The sequence below is a fragment of the Anguilla rostrata genome, chromosome 4, assembly GCF_018555375.3.
Source record: "Anguilla rostrata isolate EN2019 chromosome 4, ASM1855537v3, whole genome shotgun sequence".
NCBI classification, from domain to species: Eukaryota; Metazoa; Chordata; class Actinopteri; order Anguilliformes; family Anguillidae; genus Anguilla; species Anguilla rostrata.
In genome coordinates, this window is record NC_057936.1 from 61,709,213 (window position 1) to 61,728,976 (window position 19,764).

Sequence of the window (19,764 nt, forward strand, 5' to 3'; positions counted from 1 at the left end):
CCTCCTTCTCGATTTTCTATTTGTTAATCAATTAATATTCCACCGATGTCTACAACAAGATTTTGTTTGCTAGGAACTTACTACTTTGCGGAGTCATTTGAGGGACAAGCTGAATGGCAACTCTAACACAGTTTTTGCAGTTGGATTTCTTTTCCAACCACCAATGCTTTACATCCCCCGAGCGCTGAACTATGAGAGTGTGTCATGCATGAATTTACTAGCACTACCTATTCAATATCTAATATTCTATCCTCAACCCCATCTGCTACTTAATGCACTATATCCTCAACCTCCATCTAACACCTAGTAGGGCACTTAGAACATAAACCTAAAACATAATGCTATTGCTATCCGTTGTGATAGTGATGACTTGGCATCTGTTCTATTCATTGCCTAAAGCTTTATGTATAATACTTTTTTTTTTTTTTTTAAAGTTCTGGATAAGATGCAAGTTCTGCATATGAGTGTCTGCTAAACGGCTAAATATAAAGTTAGCGTAACCCCCGAGGAGGGACGGGACGTGATTAGTGCTCTGCTCAGCATTAGAGGCAATGCCGTAATCTCTAAAATGGCTTCCGTGACCGGGGCAGAAGGCTATATGCGGCAGCTGATTTGAATGGATGTGTACACGCTGAGCGTGACTGTGCTAACTGCTGATAGCGCCGCGGAAGGTCATACGTCCTCTTAATGTGCACTTTATTGCCTGTTCAAAGCTAATGAGCGCCCATTAGCCTTATCTGAAAACAATATTAATGCGGGGCGTTTCACGGGGAGGGGATTCAAATGCGAGTGAATTAAAAACTTATCGATGTGGACTGACAAATACGCTTATTGATGTGAACTGACAAACACAGTAAGATTAGCACATTCCACATACAAACGCAGAGTGGCATTTTATTTTAATGCACAGTTTTATTCGTGTGTTTATTTAATCTTTTTGTTCTTTAATGAATATCCCTGCAGTATCCTCAGTTCATCTATAAGAAGTCCGCCAGGCAACATATGTGTCTGTCAAATTAAAATGGCGGACGGTGGACAGAATTCCGTGCCAGTGCCGACAGTGGCCATTCGCTCCACAGGGCGACACACAACGGGCGAAAAGAAGCAGCAGGTGACGCGACGCGTTTTGGGGAATCCCCGGATGTCCGTCAGTGGGGTTCCACAGTCGGGGCAGATAAATGGACATTCCAAATTAGGGTGAAAATTGGAAATGTACAGCCCCGCGATGGGTGCCAAAATGTATTATTATTTTTTTTCTTAAATGACTGTATCCGGTAAATATGAATAATATATGGAGGAAATGCAGAGGACGTGGGGGGGACTGTGAGGTGCCATGGACTATCACCCCCCCACCCCCACCCCCACATGTGGTCTTATATATCTTGTGTAAAATCTTGTATGAACAAAAGAGTTCCCAGTGAGCAGTAATAGGAGGTTAAGGGGTACGTGTTAACAGCAGGCAGAATGCGCTGATGTTAATTGGCTCGTATGTATGCCACATGTTTAAACGCTAAAGAGAGAGAGAGTGTGTGACAAAACAACATAAATAGCAATTTCCTCCATGCGAGGAACGTCATATAACACATCATAAAGATGTCAGCGCTATCTAAATGAAATCGCTATCTAAATTAGCGGCTTAATTCACACCGGCACGTTCCTGATAAACGCGCTTGCGAGCCCTTGTCGGTGTAAACACTCGCTGCATATTTCTAACCAACAGTGAAATATTTGAACGGTTAATTGTTTCAGATGTGTGTTTAGCCGATACGAGACTGCTTTTGTAAATTTGCGCATGGAGGGAGCTCTCCTCTTTCCATCACAGACTACAAGCTAGCGGGTCATTTCAATTAAACTCAGAAGGGAAGGTGGCTGTTTTCCATTGAGAACTCCCCATCCCCCACGATCCCCCAATTAGGAGTGATAGTGTTTGGAGAGGACAGCGAGGGTGGTAAAGGGTACGGACCAGGGGTAGCCCGGCTTTAATTACACTCAAACGAAACAGGCACCTTCATCCTCCTGTCTGAGCCACTCTGGTCTACACCGTCGATTGGTAGAGTCAATTACACTGCAGTTTCAGAAAGGAACAGGGCAGTGGGGGATCTACCTTAAAGATACAATGTGATTTCCTTTATTTTGTAATTTTCTATTTCATATTAGAAACATCCATCCATCCATTATCTATACCCGGGGGGTGCTGGAGCCTATCCCAGCATGCATTGGGCGAGAGGCAGGAACGCACTCTAGACAGGCTGCTAATCTATATATTAGAAAAATTATTTATTTCATTTTTTAAATTTTTTTGTTTTGCCAAAAACTAGCAAAAAGGCAGCAAAAAAAAAAAAAGGAAAACTGAAGGAAAGGCACATTGCCTCTGGTTTTCTGGCTCGTCGCAGGTGGGTCACTTCTGGGCGGTGACATGTTTTATTTCTCCGGGTCTGCTGGGAGATGTAGTGCTTTTAATCTGGTGCATAACGTGCTATTAGTGGGATCTTTTTTAAGGCTCACTCCAAGCGTGTTTTCGGATAGTCGTGCAAAGACTATTGAAGAAGACAGTAGTAGGGCAGAATATGGGCGTGGTGGACTGAGGTCTCTTTAGAAAGGTTGTGCAGTACATTAATTCTGCTTTTCAGAACACTTTTTAAATACAGAATTAAGTTATGTTTACAAAGGCAATAAACAGCCACGTGTCTCAGTCTTTAGTGGTGAAACACCAGGTTTTAAACATGTACACTCTCATACGCTACAGAAAAGACCTTGATAGAAATAAGTCTTTATGACTGATATTAATTTTGTCATATTACATAACATAAAGGTCAGCCTTGCTGCAGTGGACTACAGTCATATGAGTAGGACAACATAAATAAAACTAAAGCAGTGAATGGCAATATAGACTAATCGATGGGAGACTTCACATTTCTGAATGATTGCTTCACATAAAACATTTCTAATGCGCTGAATGGTCTAGTCTCGTCATTATGTTATGGTATGTAACTGAACTCAATAAGAAAAGGCACTAGCAGTAGTAAATAGGTGAATACTCACCCACGGGAGACATCTCCGGGACACTAGCAGTGTAAGGTCCCTCCAGGAACTTGGGCTCGTTGTCGTTGATGTCCTGGACCTTGATCACGAACTCGGACTCGGGCTCCAGGGGCACGCCCGTCTCCACGTCGACGGCCTGGGCGCGCAGCGTGTAGTAAGGCTTCTCCTCGCGGTCCAGGCTCCGGAGGGCGTGGATGTCGCCCGTCGTCTGGTCGATGGTGAAGATGGACCCCGCCCCGTCGCCCGAGAGCGTGTACTTCACCTCGCTGTCGCCCTTGTCCAGGTCCGTGTGGAGCTGCGGGACAAGAGAGGAGATCAGTGCCCGCCAACCCGCCAAATCACCCGGATTCTCAGAAAGAGCGAAGGTTCGGCGGGGTGGGGGTGTAGGGGGTTGGGGGTCATGAAGCTCACTGCGACAACCCACTAAATCAACCAGCTTCTCGCATAGAGGGAAGGTTGGGCGGGGTGGGGAGGGGCCATTAAGCTCAGTGCCCCAGCCCACCAAATCACAGGTTCTCACAGAGAGCAAAGGTTGGGTGGAGTGGGGGGTGGCGAGGTGGGGGTGGCTGAAAGCAATTTGCCAAAAAATGTTTTAGAAAGTGTCATTTCTGGTCCTTGCTATGATACGCGAGCCATTTCCGAGTTTGCTGGTATTCAGTACGAAAGCTGGAGGAATGTCTCAAAATGGCAGGATGGGCTGACTCACTCTCAGCAGTGATTGAGCGGTGAAGTTGTTGGTCTTCAAGATTATATTAAGAATGGCAAACCTCCTATTCTTAGAAAAACAGACTGTACTTGTCTGCCACCTCCTACCTACACCTATATCACACCACTGAAACGCAGCTTACACCTTTACAAAATATGAAATGCTGGATTACACTGCACTCAAAAACCTGTCACCAGTGTGTCTTTCTGGTAGTGCCTGTGTGCTATACTGGTTAGTTACCTGGACAGAGCTTGCAGGTTCAACTCCCAGCAAATGCTGCTGTGCCCTTGGGCAGGGTACTGAACCCGAATTGATTCATTAAATAGCCCACCTGCGCAAACAAACCGCAAATTAAAGAACACAAAAAGTGTACACTACGTTCGTTTCCCTGGGTCACAGTGACAGCCAGATGTTTCATTTTGAATATATATGACGACAAATTAGCATTTTGTACACATTTTGAAAATCAGACGCCGGTGTTTGACCCCCTCGGGCACAGAAGGCGTGCAACGTGATTAAGACCCGATGTGCCGTTTCCTAGTGCCGTGCGCGGGTAATTGGTCTTTGAATTACTCTGGTAGAAATGGCCATTTGCATCGTTGTGTTTCCTGTGAGCCATATGCTTGGCTATCACTGGAAAATGCTGCTGTTGCATCTGCACACTCGTAACAGCTTTGGGTGAAAGTGAGATTGTACTTTCACTGGTGACTCAGTCAAGTCTGTGGGTTAGTGTGACTATGGATGCCCTATGGAAACGGGTACTGTGAGTTTACAGGTTGCGATCGTGGAGTGGGGGGGTGGGGGTTGGACATGTGGTTGCAGTGGAGGGAGGCGGTGGGGGGGGTGTCCGATTCTTCCTGGGGCTCCAGTCAGTGTCAGGGCCTCTTGAAGCTTTCCCATCGCTCAGGAAAAAGCCCCCCAGTCCAAATCCCCCCCCCCAACAATTACACACATCACAATTACCCCATACACACCATAACTTCCCCTACAAACGCCATACCTGCCAAAAGACACCATAACTGCCCTCAGACAAAACCACTTCCCTCACACACAAGCTCCACACCTGCCCCTTATACCCGCATAACTACATATTTACCACCAATAATAACAGCTGCTTAACAGCTTTCTATTTGGTGACTGTCACCTCCCAGCAAACACCAGGAAGACACACTCTCTTATCTCCCCCCGTATTCCCCAGCACGGTTTGTTTACCCGAAACGCACCCGTCCCTGTTTGTTCTCGTCCCGGGCCCGTCGCTCATTCCCATGCAAACGTAAGCACGGCCTTGTTTTCTCCCCTTCGTTTCCATGAGAATGAGGTCGCTGCCATTTTGAGCGGGATGTTGTTTTAACACGGAATGCGTAAGTGGAGGTCCCGCTCGCCGCGCCCCCCCGCCCCCCCCGAGCGACCGCGAGCCGGCTAACTGAATTTTAGGGGGCCGACGGGATTCCGAGCACGCGCCCGCACCCTGTTTGTTCTTTACCGATATTGAATTCGACTCGCTGTTAAATAACTCTGGGAAATGAATAAACAAAGAAGCTGGCAAACGTTCCGCCCCCACACCGCATGCAGATGTGAGCCCTTCCACAGCAGAGCGCTGTGGATTATCGGGCATGTACAAAAAAATAAAAAAATAAATCCTTGATCCTGTAATGAATCTCTTTTCAAACTTGAACAGGGCCATGAAACAATTTAGAATTTTATGACTGGCTTTTACCAAGGAAATAAATATCACTTGATAAACATGAATATACGGGCCGATTCATCAAGTGCACCATCATTATCCGGGCACATTTGAGGTATGATTTGCACATTGTAATTCAGTGTGCACGGCAGTACATTACGGCCACGTCTGTCAGTGATGAGCTGCGGTCTGGCCAGCTGTTTGTTTTCAATGGTTCTTTATCGGTGGATGCATTCAAACTTTAACCAAAAATAACAAAATAAGACCAGTGCATAGAGGATGTGCACACACACACTCTTTCTCACACACACACACACACACACAGTGTCACACGCACACACTCTCACGCCCACATACACAAACACACAAATAATTCCCTGTCCCCTATTACAAGCAAAGAGCCCCAGGCAAAGGCCCATGGGAGCTGTGAAGAGCCTCTATGAAGTGTGTCTCATTGAGAGAGTGTGTGTGTGTGTAAGAGAGATATTGTGTGTGTGTGTGTGTGTGTACTGGATGGGCCTTCTCATGCCCCACCTAAAGCCACAGGATACTGGAAATGCATATATTGTACTCTGCTGATTGTCAGTCATTACGTTACATTACAGCACAACCATTTGGCAGACAATCCTATCCACAGCAACAAACAGCAGTGGAGAACATCAATGTTACTCTCAGGAATACAAAATGCAGTAGACACAGAGGTCCATTTATAATCCCTAAGTTCGATATTAACCTAACAAACAACCTTTTGTATTGTAACAAAAGTAGGTACAATTCAGACACACAACCTTTTACACAGCTATACCTACAACATTATCCAGAAGGACATCCAAGGAGAGAGAGAGAGAGAGATTGAGAGAGAGCCACAGGGAGTGTGGTTTACCATTTGTAGACACATGAATTTAGCACCCTCAGGTTACTAATGAAATCAGGATAATAAATGCACATATGAGTGGTGTTTTTATTAAAGGGAACCTCCCCTTCCTGTTCTTTGCAACACATCATAATGTCAGGCACAAGAGCTCACAGTATCATCCACATGAGTTGCAGTAATTAGATCACTCTGTTTAAAAACATTTTCATTCAACTGTTTTTGTTTAATTTGTCTTTCCTGCCTACAGTGTTATTTTTCCACACGTTCTTGTGAAATATTTCACACAGCATTTCAATGAAACAAATTCTAATTACAGTGATACTCAACCGTTATTGCGTATTGTGCATTACTGTTCCTTGTAAAACCGGTTTGATTGTTCCAAATGATTTAATGAAACAATTATTTGCCACCAAGAAAATGGCCAACCTAGATTTTGAAGAACAGTAGGGTCTCCTGGCATTTATTTGAACCTTAACATAATCAACTTATTTAGACCCAATTTCGAGATAAGCTAACTGTTTAATCAACTGCTTAATTGATTAATTAAGTACTGTGAAACCACAAAAACCCACCGGCCCTCCAGGACCTCTGCAAGGTACAAAGGTTTGGGGGCTTGGGCAGAACGGTGAGCTTAAAAATCACTTGTTTTTGTGCTCCAGACTAATTTTTTTTTTATAAGAGTGCAAAAATATCCTGTTTGTGTTTTGGTAAACCCCCTTCTCCTGGAGAATTACCACCATTTTGATTCTAAATTATACGGAATGTGCAGAGAGATTGAACAGAATGAAGCTTGATTGAGCAGAGACTGCTCTGTACGGGTTACCCCATCTCATTTCTCGTGTTTATTTTTGGATTTCCTGTTGGGATATTAACATTATACATATACGATGGCTGTTAGGTTCACTATGGAGTGGCATTTTATATTCCTTCATACTGCACACTGACTTCACTCTTGATTATAACAGGCCCCCCGGTGCCTTCTGGGTGATGTAGTACTTTTGTATTCCTAAGTGCTTCCATGTGAAGTTCCGCACTATGACGCAGAAGCTTGGACAAGCCACCAAGTGATTGCCCCCCAAACCCCCACCACTGTGTGGGGCCGTACCGTTCACCTGCAGACCGATCGACTCGGGGGAAACAGGGGTTCCCCGTTGTCGCATAAGATACAGTAAGTCACCTGTGAAGCAGTGAGCAGGGTTTGCGATAAACTGTAACTGGTCTCCGGTGAACATTCAAGTCTGCGCTTTCCTGAAATAAAGGTTGAAGAGAGAAGAAGTTTAATGAGAGTTCCTAACAAGTGCAAGTTCTTGGTTTTCTGCCAAAAATAAAAAGTATTTTTGACCTTAGTCTCTGAGGTATTGTACATCAAACACATTAAAAATTAATGAGAAGGTGTGACCTCATTAAGACACAGTTCAAATGTTGGGAAAAGTTCAATGTATAAGCTGAGAGAAAAACAAAAACAATCTTATTTTCTGCACTTGTAAAATATATGTAAAATAAGATATGAAAACAATAATTAGAAAAGCTACATAGACAATTATGTGATGTTCCAAAAAGTTTGTTTATTTATTTATTTATTTTAATGATTTATTTTTGCACCAAATGGTTCGAACCACAGCATTTACATGTAACCCTCGTTCCAATCAACTTTTGCCTTTAGCTTTGAGTGAAAATCAAAGCAGGTAGTTTTTTGTATGAACCCATTTTTTTTTTTAAATTTTTTTATGAATTCTGCATTTGTTAAGATGAGAAAGTAACTACACTTGAGATGGTCTAATTACAGCAAGTATTTGCACAGTGTAAAAAAAAAACACTTAGGATGTGTGGTTTAAACACGATAGTATATTTGTGCAAGACAGGCCGCTCAAATTCAACTGGTTTCAGGCGAAAACCAAAAGAAACGTTTTGATATCAGTGCAGCTGCACCCTTGCTACAGTGAACAGGGCTGTGTGTGAAGAGCCCTTGGGGAACTGAAAAGTGCGATACAAATCAACGTTTAAACTGGATTATTACTAATACAATGTGAAGGGTCCTCTGTGGCAAGAGTACCTATCTATATCTGTATGTATCTATATCTATATCCTTTTGTAGTGCAGGGTCTGCTGGCTTATACATAGCATTGCGGAAATTAATTATGTGGTTTTATTCACTCACAATACAGCAGAATGTCAAAAAAGTATGTATTGTACTGTAAGCATTTATGAAAGTCTTCTGAAGGCCTACTTTCTGGACATGAAGTACAGTTGTTTAACTGTTGTTTGATTGTAATCAGCAGTGAAAGTACAGGTTTGATTCAAATAATTTATTCACACAGTGGAGTTCATCAGCAGTTTTCCTTGACTTTGATTCAAAACGGACTGAAAATGAAAGTTTCGACTTCAAATGCAGTTTGGAAAGTTTACCTCCAAAATAAAAAAGTGCGTGCATTGAAAAATACAAAAATAAATAAAAAAAACAAACCGATTAAGGGGAAAGGGAAAAAAATCCAGGCTTTGGTGTAAAATGAACAGAAAATCGTAACATCTCCAATTGTCTGAATGATCTGAATAGTTTCACTTAAAAATAGATACATAAATAAATACTGCCCACACCGCTCGTTTATGTACGATATCATTCTATTACAAAGAACATTATGAAACAGAAAAAAAAAAAACAGAAATCCCCCATGAGAAATTGCAGTTCAGTTTGCCTTGGTAGATAATAATCAAATATCTCAAATGTTTCCTCGATAATTGCTCCTCTGTGTAAATGCTCAGGAATGACTCAGAACACTGGCAGGGTCCTTCAAATGTGAACTGTGATTTCCCATTGTGGGCCTGCCCGATTCATCACGCCACGGGCCAGCCTACTGACTAATCTAACTGATTGAAGAGCTCAACGCATCCAGCCTCTGTATAAAAGGGCCTAATTGGATTGGGGAGAATGGGGACGCTTGCAGTGCATGATGGGTAATGCTGAACATCACAGCAAGCTCAATATGAGCAAGCAATATACCTAGGAGAAATTCAGAATACTGCTTGTACTAATACGACACGTGTTATTATTATTATTATTATTATTATTATTTGGCCTTCCTTTTTTATCGCCCTTGTAGCCCAAGCCATGTTTACAGTAGGATATGAAAACCAAATTTACGATTTTCGGAGAGAATGCAGGCCTCTGTTTACACCTGCGTACAGAGGGTAGAAGCTTGTTTGTTTACAGCAGCAGTGCTGTTTAGTGATGTAAGAGATACTCTGACACTTCCTGGAAAAGAGGATGTCCTCATCCCACCTCCTCTCTTAAGAGGCACAAAGACCTGCCAGGCTACAGCGTAAAAAAGTCAAACGAGACGGTACAGCATTGTGTGAACTCCAAATGTATTAGAAAGCCCACATCCAATTTGAATACCAATGTCCCCAATTGAGCTGAAAATTATTCCCGAAGAAAGGGTTGAGGTGAGCATTGTCTGACTGTGCTTTCAGATATAAAGGTCCTCAGAAATGCATGGATATATTAAATCTCTAACCCTGATTCTTCTGACTAAAGCTAGAGGAGCCCAGAGGAATTTAATAAACACACACACATGCACACACACGCACACACAAACACACACACACACCGCACAATCGCAGTTTGGCCGTCCGTGGTGCTGCCCTACAGCAGCAGTTACATGTTTGTGTTCCTATCACTCAGTCCTGATGCTCAGCGAGGCCTCACAATAAAAGCAAGGCTAGTTTGCCGTCCTCATGAAGCTGATTTATTTCTGCTCTGTTATTGTGGATACTGTCAGACTCTGCTGTCTGGTGAAGACCTTGTATGTGTCAGGTCAGGGCAATACCTGCTCCACACCGCAGCGCTCAAAGCCCACAGCATGGTAATGGCTGCATCAGTCCTGTCCTGGCTGCGGGATTTGCAATGCTGACATTTTTCTGCAGTAATCGTTACAGTTTAAATGGATTTCCGATGCGTGCCGTTTATTTTACTTTTGTTCACCCACTTCCAGTTTGCACACTGTTAAATCCGATGCACCAAGCATGCACCTTTGCATGCATGCTTGTGTGTGTATGTGTGTGTGTGCGAGTGCATGCTTGTGTGTGTGTGCATTTGCATGCATCCTTGTGTGTGTATGCATTTGCATGTATGCTTGTGTGTGTACAACTAATGTAAACAAGTTCAACTGTATAGCTGGCAGCTCCAATCACATCCCGTTTTAGGATTCCATTCTCTGTACCTGTCATGCTAGGGGGAAAAAAAAAAAAAAACATTTCTCAAAACAGCTCAGAAACAAAGAGCTCCTCAGCTTGAAGAAAAATCAATGTCCCACAGGAGCTGCGGTAAATGTGCAAAATGACTGAGCGGGAGGCCTCGTCTCCGATCTCAACCAATGGCGACAGAGGGGTCAGGAGAAGGCCTGTCCCTAAGCGGAGAGGAGACAGCTACGCCCATTAGCCCCGCCTTCCAACTTACACTTATAAAAACCGGCGTTCCACTCCTCAACGGGGAGTGTTATCAAAACACTCCACTGGCGTTACAGACGGCTGAACCATGAACAAAAAATAAGCTCAGAACATTAACAACTTGGTCTAACCCCACTTTGCAAACAGATTAAATGAAAGCAAACAGAATAAAAAGACTGTCTCTGTTAAAGTTTTAGTGTGGCTTGACTTTGGTTAAGGTGGCACAGCGGTGCAGTGAACAGCACTGTCATCTCACAGAGAGACGGTACCGAATTCAAAACCCCACGAGGACCTTTTTGTGTGGAGTTTGTTATCCCCGTATCCACGAAACTCCGGTTTCCTTCCACAGTCAAAACGTGTGCAGTACGCTAGTTAGAATTGCCCAAAAGTATGAATGTGTGGGTGAATGGTGTGTGGGTCTCGCCGTGGATTGGCGACCTGTCCAGGATGTATTCCTGCCTCTCGCCCACTAATTCCATGTCTCCAAAACAAAATGACTACAGAAGAGCGGGGGTAAAGATGGTCAAATCTGTTCTCTAGTATGTCATCTGTCATGGCTGTTCTGTACACGTTCCCGAACAACATTACATCCGTGATCCTTGCCAAGCTGGAATCCGTTTAGTCGCAAGCAAGAGGATCAAGGTTAAAAATGTTTACAGTCAATCTGCGCGCGATTAAAGAACTCTAAGCGGAATCGATCGACTGCAGGGTTCGGGCGGGAGGATGTTGACGGCGGATGACAGAACAGCTGACCTGGTTCAATGTAAATCAGGCTCGCTCCCTCTCTCCTTGGCAAGCGCGGACAGATTTATCGCTTTTCCCTCAGGCCGGCACTTCAGAGACGCTCCCTTGCGTCTAAAAAACCCAGCACAATTTTCCCCACTCAAAAAAAAATTCTACAAAAGTACAAAGAAGGCAGGTATGACTATAATGCTGTAATTTCTCACATGCAGACATGGCTTACATTTTTAAAAAGGGAAAGAAAACATTTCACATTTATCCAGTTAAATGTTGAGGGGTGCTGAAACTCCTTAAAATGCAAACATTCCTAGGCCAGAGGTGTTTTAGAACTGCACTAGGACCATGTCAGATTTCTGAATTACAGAAGCCCTCGCACACTTTACTGCATCATGTCTGAATTAGTCCTCAAGTTTAGTGCTGTTCATCGCACAAAACAAGCATTTTCTTCTGCATAACACAAACTCACTGAGATTCCAAACTGAGCTAAGCTAAGGCACTTTAGCAGCAAGGTGACATTTATTTATTGCTGTAATTTCTTTCTGCAAATGCAAATATTTTTTTTCAAATTGCCACACCGTCGAAAAGTAATAGAAAGTGTCATTGCATTCGGCTGGCAAATTACTAGCCAAGTAATCTGGGTTATTTATCAGCAGATATTAATTGAGCTCAGAATATCTAGATGAATGAAAGAAGGGAGTTACCATGGGACTCTCTTACAGTACATATTATCAATCTGTGCCCATATGCTGGTGTAAAATGGCAGACAGCTCAATAAGTGAAACTGATTGGGACATTAGCGCGATGGAAATTCGCTCCATAAGCAATGCAAGGAAAAATACATTAATAAAAAGATAACGATAATAACAAAAAAAACATTACATTTAGCAGACACGGTTACCCGTGAGTGACTTACACAGATTTGTCCACCTTCTTTTGCATGCAAACCATTTGTACAGCTGACTATTTCATAAAAACAACCCTCTTTATTAAAAAGCCAGCACTTCGGAGTTATGCACCTAGTTTCTGGGGCTGCTGTGTGGTTCATTCGGCACCATGCTGAAACTCATTTGGTTAAGGTACCACGCTGTGGCTCATTCAGTTGAAGCGCCACACTGTGGCTGACTCGGTTAAAGCACCAAGCTGCGGCTCATTTGGTTAAAGGATCACACTATGGCTTATTTGGTTAAGGCACCATGCTGTGGCTACTTCGATTAAGGCACCACATGATGGTGCATGGATAGTCAGATGAAATTCAGACCGTGCCAGCTCCATACGACGATCTGCAATTGCCAAATGCATCAGCCAGGATATGGGAGAGTTCAGTTAGTTGGGAATCAGTGTTTTGTTGCTCTACAGTGACCCCTGGTGGTCGACTGGGTGCCCGAGGACTGCATGATTTGAAAGGTCTTCCTCCAACCCCTCTGTGCGTGCTTGAAAAAGAGCAGGTGAGTCATGGATGTACTCTCTCAAATCAACATTATAAAAAATAATGATAACAATAAATAAATAAAATAAGCCCAGTTCTCTAATCATTGCACATCACTGCCAACCAATAATAATAATAACAATTATTATTATTATTGAGAGTGCAGTACAGCTGGGAACAGGGTTTATTTTATTTCTTTAAAAAAAATAAAATATACGCGCATTATTGTCAACGGTGTGAGTCATAAACATTCTCAGCAAGCCGCACAGTCATTACAATCGTTAATGCCTTGCAGCTCCTAAACACGTTATAATGAGGAGGCAGAATCCTGCCAAATCCTGACACACAATTTTATGTGCAGCAGTCATTCCAAATTGATTCATGTCGGAAACGTGGAGGGCTCTAGCAGAGCCGCTGTCCTAAACGTTAAATCGAAAATTAAATTATTTGAGACATAATTTCGTGCGGGAGATTACGTCACTTCCAATTCAGTGTTAAAACGAAATTCTTAACGATGGCGTTCCATTCCAGTGTCAAGGCACACGTGCATTTAAAATGCATCTAGGTCCACAATTCAGTTCTTATTATTCAGGTAAATGCTCAAACAAAATGCTTTGCAACATAATTCCTATTGTATTCGGAAACTGTCAGACACAATCGAATTGAAACTTTATGCTAAATAAATGAATAATTTATTTGTTCGTAAGACAGGTCCTTGTGAAGAGCTTTACTTTTTTGGAAGCTTGATTTCGAGCAGAAAAATCCTACGTTCTCCTTAATTGCCCAATACAGTGCCAAAACTTAATGTTATTTGAACAGTACCGCACGTTTGCGTGTGTGGTGGGGCACAGCTACCTTTGTCAGTCATACACGCTCAAAACGTTCAGCGTTAAATCAACACTTATGAAGTACATATGGTCCCAATTAGACTCATATACTCTGTTAGAGTTGAATTAGCAATGGACGTTTTACTGTGTAGCAATAATGTGTAGGCTGTCGCAGGTGATGTAACTACCTGACACTCACTGAAAGCTCCCAAGTTGAAAAGCATGTGCCTTTAGCCAAACTGGCTAACGTGCTTTTCAACAGTGCCATTTTGCTTGATCTCTCCTGTTTCACCTTCCGTTTACAACTGAGGTATGTGACCTTTAATTGTTGAGCAATATTGTTATGCATTTGTACAATTTTATATTATGAAAAAGTATATCTAATTAATGCAAATCTGTCTTTTGGGGAACAGGGCTACAAAGTATTCTTTTTTTTCCACATAAAATGCACAAATTTGTTCTCTGTAGGAAGAACAAACAGGCCACTTGGTTAAAAAAAAAAAAAAAAACATTCTTCATTTGGTAGTCCCTCAAGGAAGAAAAGACAAAACAAACAGGATCGTTTATCTCCAACCTGACAACAGGGCTGGGAAGCCGATTCCCCAGGCAAGCTCTCTCTTTATTGCGAAGCAAGTGTAATCCTCTTCTGCTCAACAAGTGCTACTCCAGCAGCCATTTTGTGCCCTCGCCCTCTAGTGGTGAACAGGCAGCGCTGCGGTTAGCTTCCACGGTAGCCGCTCCCTCTCTCTGCGGGCAATTCAAAGAGGACCTCTGCGTTTCCTGGCCTATTCTCTCCTGTCAGAGCCAATAAATCAATCCCCTCGATCTCTCCGCGCACAGACGCTCCGTACATTAGCCGCGCCGCATTAATGGACCGTCCCGCCTGGCGTCGGATACTTCGCCGAACACGCTGACGTCATTTCCATTAGCGTAAGTGTCACGGGCGGGATCGTCTTACAGCGGGTTTCAGCCGCCGTGGACGCGAGCGATCTCGAGATCGCGTCTCGGAGACGTACGAGCCGACGCAGGCGAACCCCCGGGCATCACGATGCAGCACGCGACCACAGGCCCCTTCTGCACAGTTCCAAACGCGAGACCGTCTGGTTTTTTTATTTTCTTGGAATCGTTACCGACTGAGCGGCAACTTTATTTCTTCCCACCCCCATTATACAGTGCCTGAAACTTTCATTGTTTGGAAGTGGCAATCAATCAGCTCATAAAAGCAGCATAAAAAGGTTTTATTGCCTGAAGATGGGATCTTGCTGAAAGATGAAAGGCGCGTGGGGAGGAACGCCGTAAATCTATCTTTAATGTTGAGAAGGAGTACGCCGAGGGGCTGTGGGGGGGGGGGGGTGGAGGTTGGGGTGGGGGGGGCATTGATAAGGCAGGAAATACAGTCGGCTGTCATCTCCAAAAAAAAAAAGAAGAAAAAACAGTGTGTAAACAAGATGTTATAGAAAATGTTATCGGCCCTTCTACAAAGAAAAAAAAAAAATCAAAATAAAAATAGTATTGACTTTTATTCAAATGAATAACCTTTATGAATTCCTCTCTATTTAGCGAGCCCTTTGAGACCCACACGCCCAGCAATCACGTTGTTTCCGTCTGCAGTCCATCAGCCACCAGCGGCCCGTTAAGCCTACGGTGTTAGCCGTAGCCCAAACAGACCGCTGGTGCCCATTCAACCGGAGGAGGTGTCATGTAAATCTGTGTGATGTCATGTCCGTCAGGGGTACAATACGAGCCCCACCCTCTTACAACAGATAGAAGACAGCCCCTTGGAGCGATGCATGCTGGGAACTTGATGGACTTCTCCGGGATCTCCCAGTATCTGTGAGCGGGTGTGTGTTTCACTAAAGGGATAATCTCTGTATTGAACTGTAAGCTGATTGCACGCTGATCTGTTGCTTGCTGGAACGAGTTGTACGTTTCAATGTAATGCCATCAGATCATGATACGGACTCCACAGCCTGCTGTGGTGTCACATTGAAAGGAACCAGTCTTGATACTTGAGAGTTTGCATGCAGGGAACAGCAGTGATTCCTGAGAGAGAGCAGTGTTTTCTGGGGACAGCAGTGATTCCTGGGAAGATCAGTGATTCCTGAGAAAGAGCAGTGATTCCTGAGGAAGAGCAGTGATATCTGAGGAAGAGCAGTGATATCTGAGGAGAAGCTGGATCAGTGATTCCTGGCACGACAGCAGTGGCACAGGACAGCTGCTGCAGTCTGGATGTTGACCTCAACTGCCTGTTTAATCCTGACTGAGCAGGCCTGACTTACCACAAAGAATGGGATGACAGGGTTTAAAATGTAATTTTTTTTATTTTTTACTTTATTTATTTATGTTGCGACTACCCATTGCACCGTGTGGGAGATGGAACATGGCGGGTGATTTAATCGTAAGAGCAGAGCCTGGAGAAACTGGTCCCCAGGGCCCGATGGATCGGAATCGTGCTTTAACACGAGTCATGCGTGCTGAACACAGAGTTAGTCCCCGAAGGTGTGTTTTTATTTTTTATTTTTTTTTTATTTCTGGTTACGAGTATGCAATGCATTTTAAATAAATTGCTGTGCAAGTTTTACGATCCGTCTTAATAAATTAAGCAAATTTACCGCTGCTGTGATTCATGTCCCGGAGGGATCATCAAAATTATAGATTACGGAATGAGCGAGAGAGGCTGTATTCAAGTGAAAGAGTCACATTAAGGAAGTGTAACGGGTAATCAAGTGTGAAAATATTGACTTAAAAAAAAATCAAATATAACTTATTTTTTTCTCTCTTCTGTTTTCCGTTTGTCATTGGCAGAAAGACTGCCAACACGACTCGGATTTGGAACGAAAATACAGTATTTTATTTACAACAACAATGAATAAATTAATGCATATACAGTATATTAGCGTATGTGTATGTGTATATATATATATATATATATATATATATTAGTAAACATTAGTGATTAGTAAAAATTACATTTTTAACTATTACGACTACTACTAAAACAACTACTATAACTACTACTACTGCTGCTACTACTGCTGCTACCATCATGATTGAATTTGCATGAAGAATGCAGTGCATGCTGAAGGGAAAGCACAGGCTGTCAGGCACAGCCATACATTTGAGTTTCAAATTGCCCCCAAAATCCAGCTGAGTTTCAAACTGCCCCCAAATCCGGTAGAGCTCACGAGTAAAAAGCAACTTAATTTCCCAAAAGCCACTTCCTTCCTGGCTAGCGCGAGCCTGGGCACGGGCTATTTATTGCTCCTTTTTAAGATACTGCACACGTTGCTGTTTCCCGCCATCTCCCCTGATCTGTCACATAAGTAAACAGCCAGCGCCGCTCCGTATTAATGCGAATGGAACAAGGCCTGACTAAACGAGTGAAGAAAAAAATTCTACACTCGGTTCTCTGCTCTTGCGGCATCACTTTATTGATCAGCGGTGGTGAAGTAGTGCTGTATTCCACAGACTTCTTAAAAAAAAAAAAAAAAAAAAAAGCTTTAAGTATAATACTTAAAAGAAGTATAAATGAGTGTTGGCTGACAAAGTTAACAGGGAGCCAAACCTTGATCCCACAAGGACAATTCAGTTCTCTGCCACTGCGGTGGGTTCCCCAGATGTGTCATAATCCTCAAGTTCTTTTCATCATTGCGACCAACCGTCAAGCGTAAATGTCCTATTTCCTGAGATCTGCTCTTTAACAGAGTTTAAAAAAAAAAAAAAAAACACCCACACATCTGTGCCTGAACCAATTCTAAGTTATCTCTAAAGTACGGACAACACCAGCTATGACCTCTCAGCCTCTCTGTCAGTAGGGGATGTATTTATTTATTATTTTATTATTTTCTTCATTCTTTTAGATCCCCTTTCTGGAAGTTCCGGCTCGTTAACGTCCTCTGAGGCTGGACAAGGTTTAAAGGGAGGAACGCTCTGTCCTGAAACACCACCCGCCATAGGCTCATTATTCGCCGCTGAGCAGCAGATAGCGTCTCGGCGTGTTCGGAATCCGAGCTCCCGCCGCGACCGGGTCGCGACTGCAGGGCCACGCGCGCGCCCGTCTGATCTCTGCGGAGGCTGCGGATAGGACTCCCATGGTGCACTGCGAGTTCTGAACATACGCTGCGCCTCTCCAGGACGAAAGGCTACCGCCTTGCAGAAAGTACTTATTTTGGATTATGCCTTAAAATAGATAGCTAGATAGATAGATAAATAAATAAACAAATAAAATCACCTCGTGTGAGGATATCTACTGTTGTTTCAGCACAATAGTTTATTTATTTATTTATTTTTTTTAATAGCTGCCATCCATAGAGCAGTGTCAGAGCTACCTGTGTATCACGTATGTTCCAGTTTCAAGGCTCCTCATTGGTTGATTGCTAATTTCTGCGCCTGGATTTTGTATGGGATTACCCAGGTGAAGGCACAGCCACATTCTGTCAGAAAAAAATAATTAATAAATAAATAAATAATAAGCCAACCTGTCTGAGCCAAGGGACGAAATCAGAGGGAAAAAAAAAAAAAAAACACAACATGACTAATGAGCCTTCTGGTAGAGCGTGTCCTAGGGACTCCTCTGGTGGTTAAGATGACCGTGCCCTCGGTCTCCACGGTTACCTCTGACCCTGTCCTCCGTTGCCCTGGTCACGGTCCCCCGACGGACCTTTGGCCGGGAACACGCTGTCTGTGCCCGTTCGCAATTAAGCCCTGACCCAGCGGCTAGACTCCGCTCGTTTGGAGCCTGCCGATCTGTGGTATTTAAGGTTCTCTCACACCGGGCGCGGTGATTCACTCCACAAATGCCTCTAATGGAAATGGCAGCAAGCAATCAGTCACTTATTTTCTAGCGCAGCTTCTGTGTGGATTTGAAAAAAAAAAAAAGTATATAAAAGAGAAAGTGAGAGAAAAAAACAAGACCAGGTTAAAACCTAGTATATGGCTGGACCTAACACACGTGATCCGGCTGAAAAAAATGGTGTAACTTCCTAACTTGGCCGACCAGTGTTGTAACTTCATCAGTCAGTCACTCAGTCACAGACATTTGTGTTTGTAGGGCTGGTCCTGCCAAAAACCTGCAAATGTTGTAGGCCATTCTTAGCAACTGAAAAGACTGCAAACGGCATGACTGGCCAAAGCTGGCTTGAGCCGGCTCTGAAGCTCATCCGGGCAGCTCTGTGACAGATCTGAACAGGGCAGATTTTGTACCGTGCTGGGGCAGATCTGAACAGTGCTGTGGAAACTGTTAAAATTTTACATAATCTATATGCAATTTTATTAATTTATTTCTTTATTTTCATTTTACTTTAAAGAGATCTGACTACTATGCTACTACAGCTGCTAGCACAGTTGTCGCTCCTAGCAATGACCTTGAATAACCTTCATTTGTGAAGCTCTGTTCCACAATATACTGCGATCATATATTTCAAATATAGCGCATTATTATTAATACACTGTCAAACTGCTAAATCACACGATTCAGCGTTGATGTATTTTTTGCAGCGTTGATATAAATTTGGGCAAAATGACAAAGATCTGCAGAAGTTTCTCAGAAGAAATGCACAAGCATGAAAAAAACACTGGACTCATCTTCCATGCCACCTAACACATTTACTAACATGCAATAATGTTGGATTACACATCAATAATGTGTTTACAAAGCATTTATAATGTAAGTAGCAATGTTCTATTACACATTCATAATTGCCCTGCATTCTAAAGTGCTCCCAGAATAAATATTTAAAAAGCAAGGAGTGGAAATTGAGCAGGAAGGCCTGTCCGTTTTCTAAGAGTCATCATTTTTCTTCACTTCACTCTTCGCAAAGTCATAAATTCACAAACCGCTCGTTTTGCTGTTTATACGCCTGCTGCGCAATCAAAAAAATAAACATAGAACCGCTGGCAGGCGCCCAAAAATATATTGATTTCACCCCCTTCGCCACAAAATCCTTAATACACTCTGAAATTCGGAAAAAAAAGAAAAAAGGGAGATACGCCACGCCGGGGCGAATAAATGAAAATATTCAG

The 19,764-nt window shown here is 43.1% G+C and overlaps 1 protein-coding gene across 1 annotated transcript in view; it reads right to left on the reverse strand.

The window, feature by feature from the left end:
* The window catches only part of LOC135253907 (cadherin-12-like), a 139,851-nt gene that overhangs the window by 52,897 nt on the left and 67,190 nt on the right, over positions 1 to 19,764 (reverse strand). The window contains exon 3 of the mRNA XM_064333750.1: positions 3,043 to 3,337. Within this exon, the coding sequence (XP_064189820.1) occupies positions 3,043 to 3,337 (295 nt within the window). The remainder of the gene's footprint in view (positions 1 to 3,042; positions 3,338 to 19,764) is intronic.